Below are 20,708 nucleotides of genomic sequence, written 5' to 3'. Positions count from 1 at the left end.
GGACAACAGACCTCAAATTTAAAATTTATGCAAAAAATTAAGTGGTAAACGACTTATTTGAAAAAATAAAAAAATCAAGGTAAAAATGCAAAACTGACCCTCTAACTTTCACTCTTTTTCATTTTAGTCCTTTAAGTTTCAGTTTTGTCATTTCAGTCATCTAAGTTTCAAATTTTGTCAATTCAGTATTTCGTTACCCTTCAGTTAAGTGCTGCCTTAACTAAGACAAAACGACGCCATTTTGGGTTTTTTTTTTTTTTTTTCATAATTTAAAAAAAAAAAACTGTTATTAAAAAAAAAAAAAACAAACAATTAACCTGAAAATCAATTAGCCTTACCAATTTTTGAGAAATAGTGAAATTCCGAGAGACATGCATTTCTACAGATCTTGACAAAAAAGTGAGTGGGGCTTCAGCCTATATTCTTCATTCCTTTCAAGTTCTCCTGAAGTTGATTGGAGTTTGTCAAAATGGTGATGTTTGGGTAACCTCACATTATAGATTGGAATCCAGCTTCCCTTGTAAGTTGTAGCCATCATTGTTGCCTGTGTCCTATTGTGGTTTGATAAAGTTGAATCCTTTCAATATATCCCTGGTACTCTTATCTCTAACCAGGTAAGCCACTCTTCAACTTGGGTCTGCAATAACCAGCTATAAGGATGAGAAGTTGCTAGTTGGGATCCCTCCTTCCATGGCTTGATTCTTTTGGATGGAACATGGATGTTTTGTTTTGCCTCTTGTTTACTTCGTTGGTTTGTTGTAGTTTTGGAACTTGCAGGGGCGTTTCTGAGAAATCGGTGAGGCTAGGGTATCGGTGGGGTGGGGTTTTTTGTTTTGATTTTCAGGTTAATTTTTTTTTTCTTTTTTAAAACAATTTTTTTTTAATTACGAAATTATAAATTAAAAAAGAAAAAAAGAAAAAGAAGAGCTTGGCTTAGTTAACTGCAACAGTTAACTAAATGGTAACGGAATACTGAATTGACAAAATTTGAAACTTAAATGACTGAAATGACAAAACTGAAATTTAGAGATCTGAAATGACAATTGTTGAAACTTAGAGAGTCAGTTTTGGATTTTAGCCAAAAATCAATATGCGGAGTGAAAATAAAGAGAAGTTGCTATTAAGAGTGTTTTTTATTTTTTTGGGTGTGTGTGTGTGGTGATCTGTTGAGTATATAACATTCTAGAAAACGTTTTAAGATCCATAAAACGTAATCTGTTTTATTAGCCTTATTTTCTATTGACTTGCACTTTCCGATCTCTCAAACACATAATTTTTTTTTAAAATTTATATATATATTTTTTAAGCCAGCTGCAAAGATAATTTTGACCTACGAACAATACACAAAAGTGACAAAACAGAGGGCCATATCGCTGTAATTAATGCAAAGAGCTCTAAGACTTGAAAATGGCGGAGAGCTTTATTTGGTTGAAGCAGGTAATGAAACTGATGACGTTACCGTTTATGTGTCATTAAAGTGAAGCTTACCTAATTGTTCACAAGTAGTTGAATTTCATTAAATCTTTTCCCCAATGTATTCGTAAATGTTATCACTTTGTTGATAGATCACTTTGTTAATCTCTCTAAACAAAACAATTCAGCCATACACAATGGGTATGATTCGAAAACAATGTAAACAAACTCTTTGTTTTATTTGATTCATACAGCTCCTAGTCACTATGTATTAGTATCTGAGCAATCTTTCACTATTCTTTTTATTTTTTTTCCTGTTAAAATGGATCTCATGATTGAAAGGATATATGATATATCTAATAAATGTAAGCATATTGATGCATTATTTACAAGTTTTCCGAGTTTCCAGATCAAACATCTTTATAATTACCTAATTATTAACCTCACTCTTTAGATACTAATCTACCAACTATTAAGTGTTTTTATGCATGTTGATCTGATCTTCACCCTTTATATGCCTGCCTATTTAGTGTACAAGATCACATTATTTACCACATCAGTTTTCAAAACTATTTTATGTAGCAGACTTGACTGTCTATAACATTTACATAAATCTATCATTCAAAATTTTACACATCATAGTTGCAGCACAAAATGGTGTGATCCTAATTTAAAAAAAAAAAAAAAAAAAAAATTCATGTTTTTATTGTTCCAATGAGCTATGGATTGTTGTTATCCTTTCACATATATGGAAAATCAAAGCTAAAATGCGTCCGATGGTGCAAAATGATGGGAGGATGGTATTACCAGACAATTACCATTTTATGAAAGCAAAAACAAGACACGGAAATAGTATGACCCCAATGACCAAAAATCAAATCCTGGTCGTAATTCTAGGTGCAATAAATAAACAAAGCCCATGCTGAAACACAGACCTATAAAAACAAATTCAGCCAATAAGCATGACAAGCTAAATTTCATCTCCTAGCTCTCTTTCTTACAAAGTACCAACTTAGTTCACTTGTTTTACTTTTATCGGCTAAAACTTTGCGAGCTAGCAGCTAGGTACTTCTAGGTGTCACATTTTCTGCATTTCTTGAATCTTCGCCTGTCTTTGTTGATTCAATAATCAACTTATGTCTTTACCAAAAAAATAATCAACTTATGTTATGTGGGCCTGTTTAGCCAGACATCTTTTTACCCTTGTGTCTTGTCGCCGTCGAGATCGCTGCTCTTTCACATTATATAAGGGAGAAGCTTTTTGGTTTTGATTTGCAGAACAAACAAACAAACTCCACGACAGTATTCAAGTCCTTTCCTGAGGAGCTTAATTGGAAAGTGAGATAAATGGGTACTATTGGGTGGTGGAAATTGTTTGGAGCTGCTTTTGCTGGAATTCTCTTCTTTCATGGCTTCTGTACCTCTGAAAACGGTACCAATTTTTCTGGTTCTGTACTTCCTTACAATTAATGGTGTACTAGTTTTATATATATGAATGTTAGAATATACTTAGAATATTAGTGTGCATATATATATATATATAAACCATAGTTTTGTATTGGTCTTACAATGGAAATGTTGGGAAGAAAAAAAAAATTTTGCTTGTCATTAATTGTAATTATAGAGGAAAGTTAATTAATTGGGTCTTTCTGCATGAAATTGGAGTACTATTATGCATGTCTTGGACTTTGAGTCTCAGATAATAAATTAAGAAGCTGTATCTCCTTATATTTTTTTCCCACTAGTATACTGCCTATATACAAAATAATTCTTCTTTTCTTTAAAAAGAAATTCATGGTTTTAACCATGGATCGGATATGTGAGATTATCATTCATGAATGTATTTTGTTTTAAGTAAATTTGGAGTTTGCTTCATGAACATCACTGAGAGCATGAGTGAAGAGGCCGTTTAGTATAAATTATAATGTTCTAAAAACTTGATTGTTAGTTCAATTTTACAAAGCCAATGAGTGAAGGAGGCCATTTATTACCAAGGGCCTTGATTACATGGTGTTTTGGAATGCTGAAATAATCTATAGCCAACATCATGAATATTTTCTTAAAAAATTTGTGATTTTAGCACATTACATAAAATAAGTCATTTCCCACGTTTCTGATGTGGTAAGAGATTTTTTGTAGTAAGGTATTTCTTGTCTATTGTGAGCTAGCATATGACATGTGCTGTGGCAAACATGTCCTCCTAAAGTCTCGAGTAGTAGTGTTACTAATAAATGTTTTGCATTAACTTCTTCACCCATTTACACAAAAAAGATGGATTATCATGGCTGGTGACAGCCTAACATATTGTGGCCCTTTTTTTTTCCTCTCTCTCAATAGTCAATTGGAGACAGCAACTAACACGTGCTATCAAAACAAAGACTAATTAATATATAGAGAGTAGTATCAAATGTTGTCTTCAGGATGAAAATGACCTTATTTCCTTTAAATTCAATAGTCATCACAAAAGCTGACAATGAAAGAGGGTGAAATATTTCTTTAAAAAAAAAAAAAAAGGATCGACGTTTCTTGTAATATATAGCTGGAAACATAGTGAAGTGGTCAAACACCTCAAACGTAGTCAAAACAAAAGCAACCCAACCCGTCCACATCCTCATTCATAACTCCTACTTGCTTTCCTCCCAACTACTTGCACCTTTTATTTATTTATTTTTGCTAAGCAACCCACATGAATTTAATGAATCCCTCAATATTCCGCTGAAAAATTACAGCTTTTCATCATAGTGTACTTGTTTGGACTATTAGGATTATTTCTATTTGAAATGGAATAATTTTATAATTAAAATTAAATATTACAAATTTAAATGTGTATTAATTTGTATTATTTTATTTAAAATTTTAAATGATGTGATTTTGTATACTATTAGATTTATGAACTAAAACCTTAACCATTAAATAAATTTTAACTTTTCATCTAGTTTAATCACCCCCTAAAAAAAAAATTGACGAGAAAATGTTTTCACCTTCCGTGTTTTTTTTGGCCTGTACATGCAGCTCCTAACTACACTTTCATGCACAATGCAACTTCAGCCCCTCCCATTTCCTATTACGACTACATAATAGTTGGTGGAGGCACTGCTGGCTGCCCCTTAGCAGCCACTCTCTCCCAAAACTACAGTGTTTTGCTGCTCGAACGCGGTGGCTCACCTTATGGCAACCCTAACATTTCCAACTTAGCGGCCTTCGGTGCCGCTCTCTCTGATCTCTCCTCAACCTCGCCCTCTCAACGCTTCATCTCTAAAGATGGTGTCATCAATGCTCGAGCCCGTGTATTGGGTGGCGGAAGTTGTTTAAATGCTGGATTCTACACACGTGCTGCACCCTACTATGTCAGGTATCAAGCATAATGAAATCGAGAAATGATTCAAGTGTTTTTTTGTCCACTCAAAATAAAAGTGCTACAATGTTTAAATTAAATTAAATTCAAGTTACATCCAATATTGCTTTTGTTAATTTTATATCACTTAATAATGTTTGATTGGATATTTACTTTGACAAGCTCAACATTCTAATTACATACTCTTCCTATATCAATATACTCCTCATATATCAAAGTCAATCAAAAATTAGTATCTATCTTATCAAAGATATGATCAAAATCTTAGGTTTTTTTTTTTTTTTAGTTTAAAAATATATATATATAAAACATATGAGTTTTTAGATCAACTTGTTGGTAAATAAAACTCAATTGATCAATTAACATGAAATTGGATATGCATTATAAATGTAGAGTGAATTTATAATCCATCGAAAGAGTTCTAACCTATTTAAAAAATAGGAGAAATATAAATGGTTAAATTTTACACTTCCTATTAACTTAAATGTTGGGAATAAAATAAATTATCAAATAAGAATAATATATGTTCATGTCTACATGTTTTTTTTTTTTTTTTTGAAAATAGTTTTCATTGAAAATTTAATTTGCACATTAGGGAAGTGGGATGGGATGGGCGACTAGCAAATGAGTCATATGAATGGGTGGAGAGAGTGGTGGCATTTGAGCCACCGATAAAGCAGTGGCAATCGGCAGTGCGGGATGGGTTGCTGGAAGCAGGGGTGGTGCCCTTTAATGGCTTCACCTATGATCATATGTACGGGACTAAGGTTGGAGGAACCATTTTTGATCAAGATGGTCTTAGACATACAGCTGCTGACTTACTACAGTATGCTAACCCTAATGGCCTTACTGTGCTTTTGCATGCCCCTGTGCACAAAATCTTGTTTAGAATTAAAGGTATGTGCTTTTCTGTTTTTGTATTCCTTAATTTACTACTTTTTTTTTCTTTATTCTTCTCATAAACAACAATTAAAATTGTGCGTTTAAAACAGGAAAACCAAGGCCAGTAGCCCATGGAGTGGTATTTAGAGATGCATCAGGGGTCAAACACAAAGCTTTCCTCAAGAGTGGGCCGAAAAATGAGATTATCATATCATCTGGTGCACTGGGAAGCCCACAACTACTGATGTTAAGTGGGGTAGGCCCTGCAGATCAGCTTAAGGCCCACAACATCACCATTGTGTTGAACCAGCCCTTGGTTGGCCAAGGCATGTCTGATAATCCCATGAATGCCGTCTTCATCCCCTCTCCGGCTCCGGTTGAGGTCTCTCTCATTCAAGTTGTCGGCATCACCCAATTCGGAAGCTACATTGAAGCCGCCAGTGGTGCCAACTTTGCCGGTGGCTCTCCAAGAGACTATGGGATGTTCTCTCCTAAGGTAACTCATTTTTTTTTTTAACGTCTGATTCCTAAGGTACTCTCATATATTTGTCAATGGGTTTCTAGCCCAATGGCACCTATCCTCTCTACTCCATTATTGTGGGCCTGAATAGGTAAGCCCATTTTCAAATGGTATGTCAAACCAATATGTGCTGTGCTGTAGATAAGCCCAGATTTATACAAGAAGCTTACTGGGCTCAGATTTTCTACGATCAAACATCTAGAGCAAGCCCAGGCCTGTTTCCCTAGCCAAGCAGCCGAATGACCCATAACTTGAGCATAGTAATATCATTTGACCATAGTAACCTCTTCTAGAAATTTGATAATCAAAACATTGTGTTCCCTATTTGCAGATTGGGCAGCTCTCCACAGTGCCACCAAAAGAAAGGACCCCAGAAGCCCTAGCCAAAGCTGTGGAACTTGAGGCAAATCTTGACGACGCAGCCTTTAAAGGTGGATTCGTTCTTGAAAAAGTAATGGGTCCACTTTCTACAGGCCACTTGGAGATCCTAACCCGTAATCCAAACGATAACCCGTCTGTTACCTTTAACTACTTCAAAGAGCCCTTAGACTTACAAAGATGTGTCCAAGGCATTAGCACCATAGAGAAAATAATCGAGTCTAAGGCTTTCTCTAAATTTAGATATGACTCTTTAACAATACCAGCACTGCTCAACATGACCGCAAGTTCCCCAATAAATTTGTTGCCTAAACATGCCAATGCGTCAACTTCCTTGGAACAATATTGCAAGGACACTGTGATGACCATTTGGCATTACCATGGAGGGTGCCAAGTTGGGAAAGTTGTTGATCATGATTTTAAGGTTCTTGGAGTAGATGCACTTCGGGTTATTGATGGATCCACATTTAATTACTCTCCTGGAACTAATCCTCAAGCCACTGTCATGATGCTTGGAAGGTAATTTACTAGTCATTAGCATCCTCTTAATTTTGGATATGCTTAATAATATAACGTTTATCAATAATGGGCCGTTTGATTTGACTTGGTGCAGGTACATGGGTGTGCGAATATTGAGTGAGAGACTTAATGGAGATACTCAAAATAATTGATCATGATTTGATTTTTTTTTTACTGGGTTTGACTAAAGTATGCAATTTAGGAGCCCTTATTACTAGGCTAATAGCCTAAGGAAATGTCAAATTGATTCTTGTCTAGGATTTGAAAGAACTCATAAAAGGGTTCACATTGAAGATATTTATTATGTTTTCTTTTGCATCTTTTTGCATTTGTTGTGGTTCTTTTACAATTAGCATTGAAGATTAGATTCTGTTCTGAAAATCTTTGCAAATCAATGTGCTGGATTACATGTTAAACAAAAATTTTATGACTAGCTAGGAGAAAGAGCTACGATAATGATAAATTAGGACAACATGAAAAATAATTTGAAAAAGAATCCACAGAGAAGTGATGGAGGAAATTAGAAGCATCAAAATATAAAAAATGAAGGAGAAAAAGAGTAGGCCTAAAAGTAAGATATAGCATATCTGCTAGTAAGGAATAAAGCAAATACATTTTAATTTGCTAGTATTTGTTCAAAATTAAGATGGTGTCTGGTATGTTTGTACTTGATGCCATGCAGGGTTTATGATCAGTAGTAATGTGTTAGCACTGAATATTTCTATATAATCTCATTCAGATGTTCCTTTTATAGGGAAACAAAAAAAGGAATAAATTCCTAGATAGGAATAGCTAATTAAGATTTAAGAGACATTAATCTTGTTCTCATTGAAAGGCATTGCCTATGCCATGCCCTCCACTTCTTTGTGGACATAGACAAAACCAATCTAGTAAATTTGATCTTGGGTGCAGTTTCATCCATAAAAATGAACTAGAAATTAAAATAAAAAAAAAAAATTAAAAAAAAAGGCCTTAAAAAGGGAAGACTGCTGGAATAAAAACCAGATATTATGTCCAATTGTAATTGGTAATTCTTATTTTTTTTACCAGAGGGAGCTAGGGATCGGAGGTTCTAATCTTGAAAATTGATATACTAACAAAGCACAAACGAAAAATATTTCAGATTATGAATACTTGCACACTAAGTAGTGTTTTTTTAAGAAATGTGAGTTGGTTATCATCCACTAGCAAATTCTTTCTATAATAACTTAATAAGTAATTTTTAGCTTATAAAATTGACATACATACATGATTGGAACAAATGAGATGAGCTGGGATTTATTCTGATTGGACCAAATGAAATTGTCGTCCAATTGCAACCGTTGTCTGGTTTTTCAAACACCCAATTGGCATATCATAATAATAATATTTATAATAAATAAAATATCATAAAGCAAATCAGAAATGAGTAGAATATGACATAGGATATACCTCTAGGCCCAAATTTTGCAGCAATTGTCTCCGAAAATGGGTGGAGAGAGAGACACATTAAAAAGAAAGCATCGTTTATTAGCCATGGCTTATAAGAGAGAGAGAGATGAAAGAAACTTTCAGAGGTTGAAATAAAGTTTGAAACTGGAATCCAAAACATTCACAAGGAAGCATTGGAGTGCGTAGAAAGCAGGCATCAAAGGATATCCATGGCATATGCTACTCCTTCAATCGCTTATCCATTGCTAGTGCCCTTCATGAAGAGCCTATAAATATCTTGAGTTGCCCTAGGCACAAACCAGAGATGTTTTTAGCTATCAAGGCAGTAGACAATTAGGATTTACAGATATATAGTAAGCAAACTAGTTGTGGGGCTTCTCTCCTTTGGCACGGATCATAGATGATATAGACTATGGCCTTATAGGTCCTATCTATTTTAATTCTCTCATGACCCGCCAAAGGAGAGTTGCCCTATAACTGCTTCAGCTTAATGTAATCTCAAGGGCTAAAGATCGCGTGTTGAATGCAAAAGGTATGCTCACAGAACTTAATGCATGCCATTTGTGCTTTCTTTTTTCTTTTTTAATCTTCTGTGCTAGCTATGGTTCATGCATTTTGTGCAAATCAAAATTGTCCAATGCCATTTTTCAATCCCAATGTTATGTTTATTATGATCATCACAAATTACTGTTTTGGTTTCCAAATCATGCGCGTGTGACCATGTGAAGAGTGTGGGCTTTGGAACAGTATCATGTTCATTTTATTGAAATAAAGAGTTCATTTTACCTATTTTATAGATCTAACGGTGTACTTAGTCCCACATCATTTAAAATGTTAAGTAATATAACATTAGATATACCGTTACATTGGTAATAAAATCATAAAATGGATAAATTTTATATAGAAATGATCCATTTCCGTTAGACTTAAAGACCATGTAACTCTGAGACATGTTAGTTTAAATTAGAGAGCTTAGATAAATTCTAGTGTGGTAGATCATACACATACAAAGAGAACTCCACCCACTAGCCTCTGTCCATGAGTTGTAATAGTGTGCATGCATTTGCTAATATTATTAAAGTTCAAACTCAACTATATATTGAGAGTGCAATGGTTGTAGTAACTAATTAACAAATTCATGGCCTTAATTACCCAAAAGAAAATAAGAATTGAAGAAGAAAAAAAAAGGGCTATTTGCCCTCCCCTTATGATGTGAGTGCAGGTGTGCAACCATTTTGATATAAGGTTATGTGAATTTGAGCATTGGAGAAAAAGAATTGCCTGAATTGGTAGTCTTTCACGATTTCCATTTTCTTAAAATAAAATTTTCAATGCTGAAATTATTATTGAATCACTCGTTGCATCTTGAAGCAAGGACTCCAGTTCATGCTTCAACAGTTAGCTTGAACCACTGGACCACAAGTTTTAGGCCCTAAATATCATGGAGGAGGCTTATATAGTTATATTGCTGTGTTCAAGGGAGGGCCAGAAGGCCCAGAACAATTTTCCACTTCAGTACTGTACAAAATCTTGCTTGATTTGGAAGTTTGAACTCCAATAAGCCCCAAATTATGCACCCTATATTCCCATTTCAAGATATGATGAAATGGACAGATCAACAAGTCTTCTGCTAGCTTTTCGCTACGATAGCTTTTACTTTTAGCAGTTTGCATGCATTAGTAACAAGAGGATCATTGTTTGTTATGCTCGTAAATTCATATCAAACTTAATTAGGTTAAAAATGATTTAGTTTATAATTTTAACGTTTTACAGGATTGTTTTTTTGTATGTATTTATTGGTTGGGTATAGTTTGATGCAAAATATGACTGTCGATTTGTTTGAGAAGTCAGAAGTAAGATACCAAATTAGCCAGTTTAGAATATATATGTTTAAATGTAGACTTTTACTAAAATTTAGTTGCTTATTTGTTGAAAGTTAGTTACTTACCTCTGTGAATTTTTTTTTTTTTTTTAATTCAATAGTTGCAATAGAAATGAGGGGATTTGAACTATAAATACCTCCATTGTAGAGATAGAATAAGTAATATATATTGATAAGTATTTTAGTTTTACAAGATGAGTGGAAGTGAAATAGATTAATTACTATTTTAATTGTACCAATCCGTAAGTATGAGAACAGTTACATGTACAAACATTAGTTCTCTTCATCTCAAAATTCAGCTCCATTGTTCAGACTTTTAGATATTTTTAGCTGATTAAGCTCGGACTTTTAGATGATAGTTCTAATGTTCTTGTAACCCCAGGAAAAGTTAAAAAAGAAAAATTATAATTTTCAAATATAATGTTCATCTTCCATAGCTAGCTCGAAACACTTTTTTGCATGCATGCATGTCCTTCAGAGTAGATTTGAATTAATTGGTAAGGCAGTTACCACTATATATTCCTGCTTTTCATTGTTCTCTTAACATATTCTTTTTCGATAGAAACAGGTCAGACACACTTGAATGTGTTCGAGTTCAAGCTCACACAATAGTCAATAGGCACAGCAGAAATGTGGAATATCTTGACAGTAACAGAACTATAGGAGAATAAATATTATTAAATATGCGAAATATCTTTTCAACGTGGTTGAGATGGCCGAGTTGGTCTAAGGCGCCAGATTAAGGTTCTGGTCCGAAAGGGCGTGGGTTCAAATCCCACTCTCAACACGATCCCTTTTCTTTTTTTTTTTTAATATTTATATTCCTTCCTTCAGTGTACTGTTGTCTAATGTGAAATACAAACTGTTATTGCAGTGTCTGGTTATAGTGGTTTTAATCTAGAAGATTAAACACATGGAGTGGCCTTAAATATATTCTAAGAAAATAATACACTTTACAATTTACTTCTTATAACTTTGATCAATTATCTTTTTAGTTCATTATTAAGTTCAAAAATTATTATTGTAGTCCATCAATTCTTTGATCAATTTTTGTTTTAGTCCACTATATTTAAAAATTATCATTTTATTCTATTAACTTTGACCAATTCTCATTTTAATCTTTTAAGTTTTTAAATTTTCATTCTTTTTTGTTTGCATAAATTAATAAAATAATCTCTAAAATTATTTTTTAATGTTAAAAAAAAAAAAAAGCCATTTAAGGGAGTTTATGGGAACTTTTGTCTAAAGTATTCACGTTATTAAGTTAATGAACTAAAATGAAAATTTTAAACTTAGCAGCGTTTTCAAAAAGCCGCCGTAATAGGATTTCCTATACCAGCGTTTTCAAAAAGCGCTGGTACAGACTTATCTATTACGGCGGTTTGTAAAAACGCTGGGAAAAAAACGCTGGGACAAGACGATTTTTTTGTAGTGTAATGATAACCAATCAAAGTTTATGGAGTAATAAATTAAAGGAATATCACAAGTGCACAACCCCTTATTGTTATTATTATAACTTTCTAAATGTTGTGGAAGGATATAAGGTATTGTGTCTTTAGGGGGAAAATGTATCTCATGAAACAGTTTCATCAAGAAATCACATTCTCATAACATGTGAGACCTACACATGTTATGAGAGAGAAAAAAATCTCGTGAAACCATCTCATAAGAAACTATGTCACTAGGAAATTATAAATCTAAAAAAATATCTCATGCATCAATTATATATATTTTCTCTCATAATATGTAGATTCAATAACCGTACCTACTTAGCTTCTAATTAATTAGATTTATGCAGCTTAAAAAAGTTACTCTATTCTAGATTTACATGGATCAAATTCTAGTGGGATCTTTTCTACTTTTATTGGATAGTATAATGCCAATTACCAAATTTCTCTTGAGATTATGCACCACAAGTGTATTTGACATGAGAATAACATCTTATTTACACATTATTTGCTATTGTTTTAAGTTTCTATGTTCTGTGTAATCACGTGTAATGTATTCGGGTCCTTTGCCGTGTTACAAATCTTCCATTCAATTTTCTCAAAAAAAAAAAAAAATCTTCCATTCAATGAAGAAAAATAAAAGGAAGAAAGGAGTCGTGGCTCTAAAGATTAGCATGGAGAAAGCTTATGACAATAGAATATAGTTGCCACTGGCCATGGTACTGCACGATGAAAGGGTTTTTTATTTTTATTTTTTATAATTAAATAATTGGGGTGGAGGGATTGGAACTCTAGACATTTCTTTTTGAAACACACGTATATTTGCAAAAAAATATTGCCGTGAATAAATTTGAGAATAGTGAAAGAAACTATAATTGGTTCAAAATTATTGATGCTATATTTGTAAGATAAGACTTACGTACAGTACTTAAGTACTGGTTTTTTAAGTTTCCCTTTTAAGATCCTATTATATGGCATTTTTCTTATGGGATGGAAGTGTATTTTTTAGTTTAGTAGCTACGTGACAGAATCTTAAGAAGGAAATCTAAGGAACAACACTTATACATATAAATTTTATCCATATTTGTATATATGATTTGTGATAAGCTGCAATATATTAATCTAAGAGACAGAAACAAAGGGATAATTATCCTTGCAGATGGCAGAAAGAGCCGGGGGGGAGGATTATCCTTATTAAAGAAAAAGGAAGATAAAGACTTTAAAGCAAATTTAGCAGTAGCATGGGCTAAAACATTGCAGGACCTTTTAACCCAAACAAAAGAAAAAGAGTCAAAGAACACAGCAAGCTCCAAGATGTCCGAAGATATAACATTGATAGACCAGTCAGGGGAAGCTTTACCAAAAGAGAGAGGATCAAAGATTCCTTTAGCATCTCCTTCAAACATGACATGGGGCCAACCTTCGCATTTTGCTAATTTGACAGCCCAAAGAAGTGCTTGAGTGTCGGCTTGAATATGACATTTCGAATAATGATGCGGATTGGATAGCATTTTTTTAGAGGAAAATTTAAATTTCTAATTATATATATATATATATATATTTTTTTTTTTTAAATTAATATTTTTTAATTAAAGAAAAAAAAATCAAAACTGTGTCATTTTGTAGTCAATAACGGCACAATTCTAAACGAGAGGATTAAATTGTACAAAGTTAAATTTGGATGACTGAATTAAACTAAAATAAAAATATAGAGTTAAATTAAATTTTAAGTAAAGTTGGAGGGTGCAATCTATAATTTAACTTAAAAATATAATGAGGGATTTTGTAGATTTGTCGGCTTTTTAATTAGCTCACAATTAGGGCTGTCCACGGGTCGGTCCGGGTCGGGTTTGTGCCCAACCCGGAATCGACCCGATCATTTCGGGTTTTTCATTTTTAGACCCGCCGCCGACCGTGAACGGAGTCGGTTCGGGTGGTCGGATTTTCGCCGGGTTCAGATCGGTCCTCGGTCGGTTTCGGGTTGTGTGAATATCTGCCGGATTTTGCCAAAAGTCGCCGGATATGGCGAGACCTGATCGGACCTTGACGAGATCTCGGCGGATCTCGAAGAGATCAAGCCGATCTCGGCGAGATATGGCCGGATCTCGATGAGTTCTCGGCCTATCTCTAAGAGATCAGGCCTAATCTCGACGAGATCTCGCCTAAGCCTTCGAAGTCGGACAAAAAATGGGCGATTTTCCTTCGAGTTCAGGCCGGATCTCAACTGATCGGACAGAAAAGGTGCGATTTCCGGTCAGATACGGTCGGGTCGGTTAAATATCGGTTTCTCAGCCTCAAACCCGCCAACCGACCCGCCGTTTTCGGGTTCAGGAAGTAGAGACCCGCCGCCGATCCGTCACCGGCGTCGGGTCGGCCGGTTATCGGGCCGGATCGGACGGTTGGGACGGGTGGGTCGGGTTCCGGATCTGGATGGACAGCCCTACTCACAATGTTTGCTATTGGGCTTTTGACTGTAAAAGCTTTGGGCCTATTCCCATATCTATTCGTCCTTGCTAGGTCTTTAAACATTAGATTAGACATGGCTCTGGCCCATCGTGTGTTTCATTGTCACTAAATCAATTATTCAGGGTAAAAAACAATCATGTCCCATCAGAAATATATAGGAATCACGTCCCATCCAAACATTTGCTGTCAGAGCCTATTTATATAGCAGCAATATTGACCAAAGATCCAAGCGTTGTACTATACCGATTTAAGAATTGATAGTCTTAATCATGGTTTAACCTTTTCTTCTCTTTTTTCAATTGTCTCAAGTGGGGTGAGGGGGATTGGGATCCGGTGCAATTGCTAAATGCAGTTGCACCGTGCAATTCACCCAAGTCCTTCACATTTTTTTTTTTTTTTACCTTTATTTTTTTTTCTTTTTTTATACTTAAAATATGTTTGGATACTATTTATTTTACTGAAACTAAAAAATTATTACTGAAAGTACTATAGATAAAGGTAAAAATTAGTTGAAATAGTACATTGAAACCCGTGAATAATGTCAAAAAGTGCAATGAGACTCATGAATAGTAACAAAAATAAGCTGAATAGTGAAATAATTTTAATTTTTCATTTCAATCCAAATGCACACTTAATGATTGAAATTTAAAGTTGCTTTTTACAACTTTAAATCTCAACCATCTATACTAAAAACAAGACTCCTAGCCTGAATTTGTATTATACATGTTTTACATTCACAATATTTTTATAATATTTTCATAATAAATCTTAGGTATTTAGTTCTTATTGGTTCAAATTTGAACCTAACACTAAAATTATTTTTTTGTCTCAACAATAATAACTAATAACAATCTACCACCTAAGATCTATTATAAAAATATTGCAAAAATATTGTGGACATCATTTGTCTTATAAATTAGTCATGGTTTCGATTTTAGGAGATAAATTTGGGATTAACATTTATAAACATAGTACACTTATTCTTTTAACATCCCAACAAATAAAATAATAAAATCTCCTACCTACCTTGAATCATTTTTTTTTTGTTTTGGAGAATCCTTGAAAATCTCCTACCTTGAATCCTTGATATAGAAAAAAGATCATAGAAATAGTCCACAACGTCGGTCTTGGGTTAAGCTTTGTTGACTTTTACAAGGCCTAAAACTTAAAAGCATTAAACAAACCTTTTTAAATAATTAAATAGATCTCATAATAAAATATGTTATTTGCTTTATAGCTGTCAAAAAATTAACAAATAAATGGGGTTGCTCGTTTTTTCAAGTAACCCCTTAAAATAATTGTAGTTGGATTCTTTTAGTTTTGCTATTTCTCTGGATTTCTAAAATTTATACATACATTCAAAACTCAAGAAGTTAGGCAAAGCTTGTAGCCCCATTGGACCAAATGTTATAACTTGGCAATGCCAATAATGATAGCCTTTTTTTAGACGGAGATGACAATGGAGTGCAAATGTGTTTGTTTTGCATTAAAGCATAGCTTCGACTCCGGTTTAAAAAAATTGAATGGAGTCCGGGATCAATATCTGGAACACATTTATTTTTAATGATAGTCATCTAATCATTTCCTTGATAAAAAATAAGACCAAATTAAATTTAGCTAAAAATGCAGCAAAATAATTTAAAAAATAACAAAGTTAGGGTTGTACCTTAAGATCCTACTAAAAAAAATTAACAATAATAAAATTTTTGTAAATCTAACGGTTGAATTGCAAGTTTTTTATGTTTTTAACACACATGTTAAATTTCATGTAAAAAATGATGTTATTTACTGTGGGGCCCAACAATTCGTGGACCAGGCCCATTTGCCCTTAGAGAGTCCGAGGGCCCAATCCGAGGAGAACTGTGGCCCAAGTTCCATGACGCAGAGCACAGACCAATTTTGGGAGGCAGCCGAGGACAGTCTAGTCCTCGGCAAGCCCATAATCCGCCCAGAATAAAGGGATAAATTCGTAAGGAAATCCAAAATACCTTGGGGCGATTACCCTAAATACCCTTCTAGATAAGGCCCAATGCCTGACAGAACCGTACTCTGCAGCTTTATCAAGTCATCCCCAACAATTCCGGGATTAGACTGATGGGACCAATGTCAGTATTTGTAAAGACTGACCCTACACGTGGACGAAGGACATCGAATGCACGCTATTATAAAAGGAGAAGTAAGTGAATCTAGAGTGGGGAGAGAAAAAGAAGAAGGACTTCATGAATAAGATCGCTGGAACAATCCATGCACAGAACAGAGAAGGTCCTCCGTTGGACAGCCGGAAAGGATCACAAGGGTCCTCGGATCAAGTCCGAGGAGCCCATTCTCAGAAGTGGCAGCATGGCGGGGCTTTAAACGTTTAGGCCCAGTCCATTTTCCACAGGGACCTTTCTGAAATCCAGACCGGACCATCGCCCCGTGACCAAGCCCAAGCTTTTCAAGCCCACTCTCTACAAATCGTATTGTGAGGGATCTCTCCCGCGTGAACCCAAAAATGTCACTGGGCCGTGCAGGAATCGTGTCCTTACAATTGGCGCCGTCTGTGGGAAAGCATGCGCGCTTGGCGCAGGTGGCGGTGGAGTCAACTCTCTACTAAGCAAAAATTCACGGAGCTTCCTCCGTCTCCTTTGACGTGCAGCTGTTGTTCCGACATAAACTTCTGCTAGGGGCTACGCCTTGCAGCGCCCATGGCGTAGGCAGCCCTAGGGGCTCTTGGCCTTAAGCCGGCTCTCCCCGCCCTGATCTAGGGGCTTACATCTGAAAAACAAACAAGCACAAAAAACAAATCTCACAAGCTTTGGACAGAACCAAGGTCTTGCATGGTCCTCGGACTCAAACCTATGGGGAAACCAAGCACAAGAGATCAAAAGCTTTGGACAGAACCAAGGTCTTGCACGGTCCACGGACTCAAGCCTGTGGCCTGTGGGGAAACCAAGCACAAAAAACAAATCTCATAAGCTTTGGACAGAACCAAGGTCTTGCATGGTCCTCGGACTCAAACCTATGGGGAAACCAAGCACAAGAGATCAAAAGCTTTGGACAGAACCAAGGTCTTGCATGGTCCACGGACTCAAACCTATGGGGAAACCAAGTACAAGAGATAAATATCACAAGTTTTGGACAGAACCAAGGTCTTGTATGGTCCTCGGACTCAAACCTATGGGAAAACCAACTACTCGTAAGGAAAAACCACATTACGTAGAATTTGGATTCATCTGAGGAAAACTCTCCACTCGCCATGGGGTCAGTTCCCAAATTGCGGGGATTCGTAAGTCTGCTCTTAGATCTACAGCACCAAGGGAATCGATGCGACGTAGGGCAATACGTCACCTGAGAAACGATTTAAGTTCTTTACCCTCCGTCAACTCCTCGGACGGTACTCTCGTACTTATCACAGAATATTCAATTGTTATCTTTGCTAGTTTCTTGAGTTAAACTTGCTATGAATTATCGCCGTAATGTTTGGTAGTGTTGGTACATTAGAATTGATTGGATTATGTTTCAAAACTTCCTGCTCTAAGTATCATTGAAGAAACAAACACAGGGAGCACACCCTTCCACAAAATAATGTTGCAAAAAGAGTAGTATTCAAAATAAGTAGGCAAAATTTCCTTTTTTATTAAAACAAAGAAACAGTACAGCATACAACAAAAAGCTGAAATCAACTTGTGATAAAACTTGCTACATGATAGAAAGGAAAGTTACAAGGAAGCAAGAGAAGGCCGAGGAGGTAGCACAGACGAGAGGTTGGCTACTGCCTCAAGACTTCGTTTCATCCTCAACGCTTTCACGTGCCCGAAACTCAGGCTGCAAAAGAACCTGACCTCAGGCTAACACCATCTACAAAGAAGATGCAGGGAGCTGGAAGTTGGGAGGCCCCCGCAGAAATTTGCCGGCTACAAGGTAGACAGTGCTGATGGTGGAAATTCCTTCTTCGGACATACCAAAAATCTGGCATGGCCAGAGCCTGCTTCGGATTTTGACTAAAAGCGTGGGAAACACCCTCTCCCCTCTGTCATAAGGGAATGTGTCTTTGAATCTATGCCTTCGTTGCCCGTATGTCACTCTTCTGAGCCTGAGGAGAACGTGGCACCTTTGCGGCGGAGAGAGTTTTTCTTCCCCGACCCTCGTCTCAAACATGACTTACTGCGGGAGGAAGCTGAAGGAGGAGACTAAGGAGCTGGTGCCTAGGCAAAGAAACTTGCTCTCTTATTTATTTGAGGATATAGGGTGGTGGCATTTAATTAGCGCAGCTTCCCAAGGAACGCTACAGACAAAACGTTTCCAGCTCGACTTCCAACAGACCTCTGCAACGACAAGACTAAAGGAGCCTCGTAGAGGTGCACCTCGAACATCGGGACACCCAAAAGTACCGCGTGGCCAAAGACTATGGAAATATCTCCTGATCTGTGGGCCTAGTAAATTCGCGGCCCATGCCCTTGCTACATGATGGCCCACGGACTACGGCCCACGCCGGGTAATAACTAATGCCGAGGACAACCTCCTGCCCGGCCGCGTACGGGATACCTAAGGAGAGGGAATAAAACAGAATCAAGGCCTTGCATGATCCACGGACTCAAGCCTATGGGGAAACCAAGTATAAAAACTATTATTATTACAAGTTATGGACTGAACCAAGGCCTTGCATGGTCCTCGGACTCAAGCCTATGGGGAAACCAAGTATAAAAACTATTATTATTACAAGTTATGGACTGAACCAAGGCCTTGCATGGTCCTCGGACTCAAGCCTATGGGGAAACCAAGTATAAAACTATTATTATTACAAGTTATGGACTGAACCAAGGCCTTGCATGGTCCTCGGACTCAAGCCTATGGGGAAACCAAGTATAAAAATTATTATTATTACGAGTTTTGGATGGAATCAAGGCCTTGTATGGTCCTCGGACCCAAACACGGCATCAAGCCTCCAGTTCTCTCCTCGGCCAGCATGGGTAATCATTACTTTTCACTGGTCGGCCTTATTGGGCCAAACACTTATATTAGAGTTATGGCAACATCTTTTTATTATCAAGTATTTTGGTCTTAGTTGTCATCGGTTTAGACACTTTCTCATTGAGCCGAGCAGCATTTACCAATATACAAAAACATAAACGGAATATGTAAAATGAAATAATAAACACTTTTATTAATATAAGAGATTATTACAATGTACAAAAAAGGGCTTAAACAAGCCTATACAAAAGGAGGACTGCTGAAGCAACGATAACATTCGCAGTACAGAGAAGTAAGCAGTCAGGCTTCTTTTAAACTCATCTTCAAGGTCTCTTCAGTCTCTGCATCAATATTGCTCATATCATGATAAGAACTTTCTTCGGAAAAGGATGAAGAACAAGGGAAAGGAATCGAAGGAGAAGGAAGAAGAATTGAAGGAGAAGGAAATAGTAAGGAAGAAATCAATGAAGAAGATGGAGGAGATGGATGAGGAAGATGGAGGACATGAGTAAAGAAGGAAGAGAAGAAGAGAGAAGAGATGAAAAGAAAGAAAATGAGCAAAAGAGGGAAAAGAGAAGGCACCAAGGCGGAACTGGTGCTGGGAAGACTATAAGAGGAAGATGGAGGAGGGCACCAAGGAGCAAAAGAGGGAGAAGCAGAAGCACTTAGCCCCTGCCTCAGCCCTGACTCCTAACACGTTGGTGCCATATTAGGTACGCTCGTGAGGAGCCGGGTGGTGCTGATATTGGGTATTCTCGACTCAGTCACGCCAAGAGTTCGGCGTGGTGAGCCCCTGCTTCGGATTTTGGCTAAAAGAGAGGCGGGACGGATCTTAAGTCTGCGCCACCCTTGCCCTGATTGAGCCATTTCAAGCTTTATCAAAATATGGTGTCTGGAGGAAGGGCATGATTTCTTCATCATTTGTTGCGATCTCAGAAGAATAGAAGGGAGTTAGTACGAAAGTGATGGCCTCCTGCTTGCCTTCTTATAGGAAGAGCAGAACGGATGGCATTAAATGCATTCAACCTTCCCAAAGAATCTGAAGAAAAAAGAGGCGTCCGTTCCACTTCTCCACCTTATCAAATGAGCCGCCGGATATAAATGAGCCTCGTTAAGGGAATTCATTAAGGGCGCGTCTGGGACGTCCAAGCGGCAGGAGCAGATTCCGAGCGGATTAAAAGGAATCCCTCAAAAACCGCCTAACTTCCTGGGAAACCGCTCATATAAATGCGGGATCAAGCTAAATGGGCCATATTAAGGGCCCGGGTTTGCCAAAACCCTCCTTTCCAATCCGGAATTTGGATAGAAGGGTTTTGAGGGGCTATTGTGGGGCCCAACAATTCGTGGACCAGGCCCATTTGCCCTTAGAGAGTCCGAGGGCCCAATCCGAGGAGAACTGTGGCCCAAGCTCCATGACGCAGAGCACAGACCAATTTTGGGAGGCAGCCGAGGACAGTCTAG

The 20,708-nt window shown here is 36.6% G+C and overlaps 1 protein-coding gene, 1 long non-coding RNA gene and 1 other non-coding gene across 3 annotated transcripts; 2 read left to right on the top strand and 1 right to left on the bottom strand.

Moving 5' to 3' along the window:
• The first annotated feature begins 2,369 nt into the window (after positions 1-2,369).
• Positions 2,370-7,385, top strand: LOC115971593 (protein HOTHEAD-like). The gene is made up of 6 exons (XM_031091598.1): positions 2,370-2,845; positions 4,426-4,765; positions 5,364-5,665; positions 5,761-6,146; positions 6,502-7,067; positions 7,162-7,385. Exons 1-6 carry the CDS (start codon positions 2,761-2,763, stop codon positions 7,217-7,219), a joined length of 1,737 nt encoding a protein of 578 aa, XP_030947458.1. The 5' UTR covers positions 2,370-2,760; the 3' UTR covers positions 7,220-7,385.
• On the bottom strand, positions 7,231-9,118 carry LOC115971594. The gene is made up of 2 exons (XR_004087334.1): positions 8,499-9,118; positions 7,231-8,393 (listed from the first exon to the last, which is right to left on the bottom strand). It is a non-coding gene; the product is annotated as an uncharacterized LOC115971594 (long non-coding RNA).
• A 1,968-nt stretch (positions 9,119-11,086) lies between these two features.
• Positions 11,087-11,167, top strand: TRNAL-AAG. The gene has a single exon. It is a non-coding gene; the product is annotated as a tRNA-Leu (tRNA).
• Positions 11,168-20,708: the final 9,541 nt, after the last annotated feature.

This window comes from Quercus lobata, chromosome 12 (genome assembly GCF_001633185.2).
Source record: "Quercus lobata isolate SW786 chromosome 12, ValleyOak3.0 Primary Assembly, whole genome shotgun sequence".
Lineage (NCBI taxonomy): Eukaryota > Viridiplantae > Streptophyta > Magnoliopsida > Fagales > Fagaceae > Quercus > Quercus lobata.
This window is presented reverse-complemented; position numbering and strand designations above follow the sequence as displayed.

Excerpts from the sequence above, each read along its gene's own strand:
- LOC115971593 (XM_031091598.1), top strand. The coding sequence starts at position 2,761 with ATGGGTACTATTGGGTGGTGGAAATTGTTTGGAGCTGCTTTTGCTGGA. Across the intron at positions 4,766-5,363 it reads GCTGCACCCTACTATGTCAG|GGAAGTGGGATGGGATGGGC; the intron begins GTATCAAGCATA and ends TTTGCACATTAG. Across the intron at positions 7,068-7,161 it reads ACTGTCATGATGCTTGGAAG|GTACATGGGTGTGCGAATAT; the intron begins GTAATTTACTAG and ends GACTTGGTGCAG.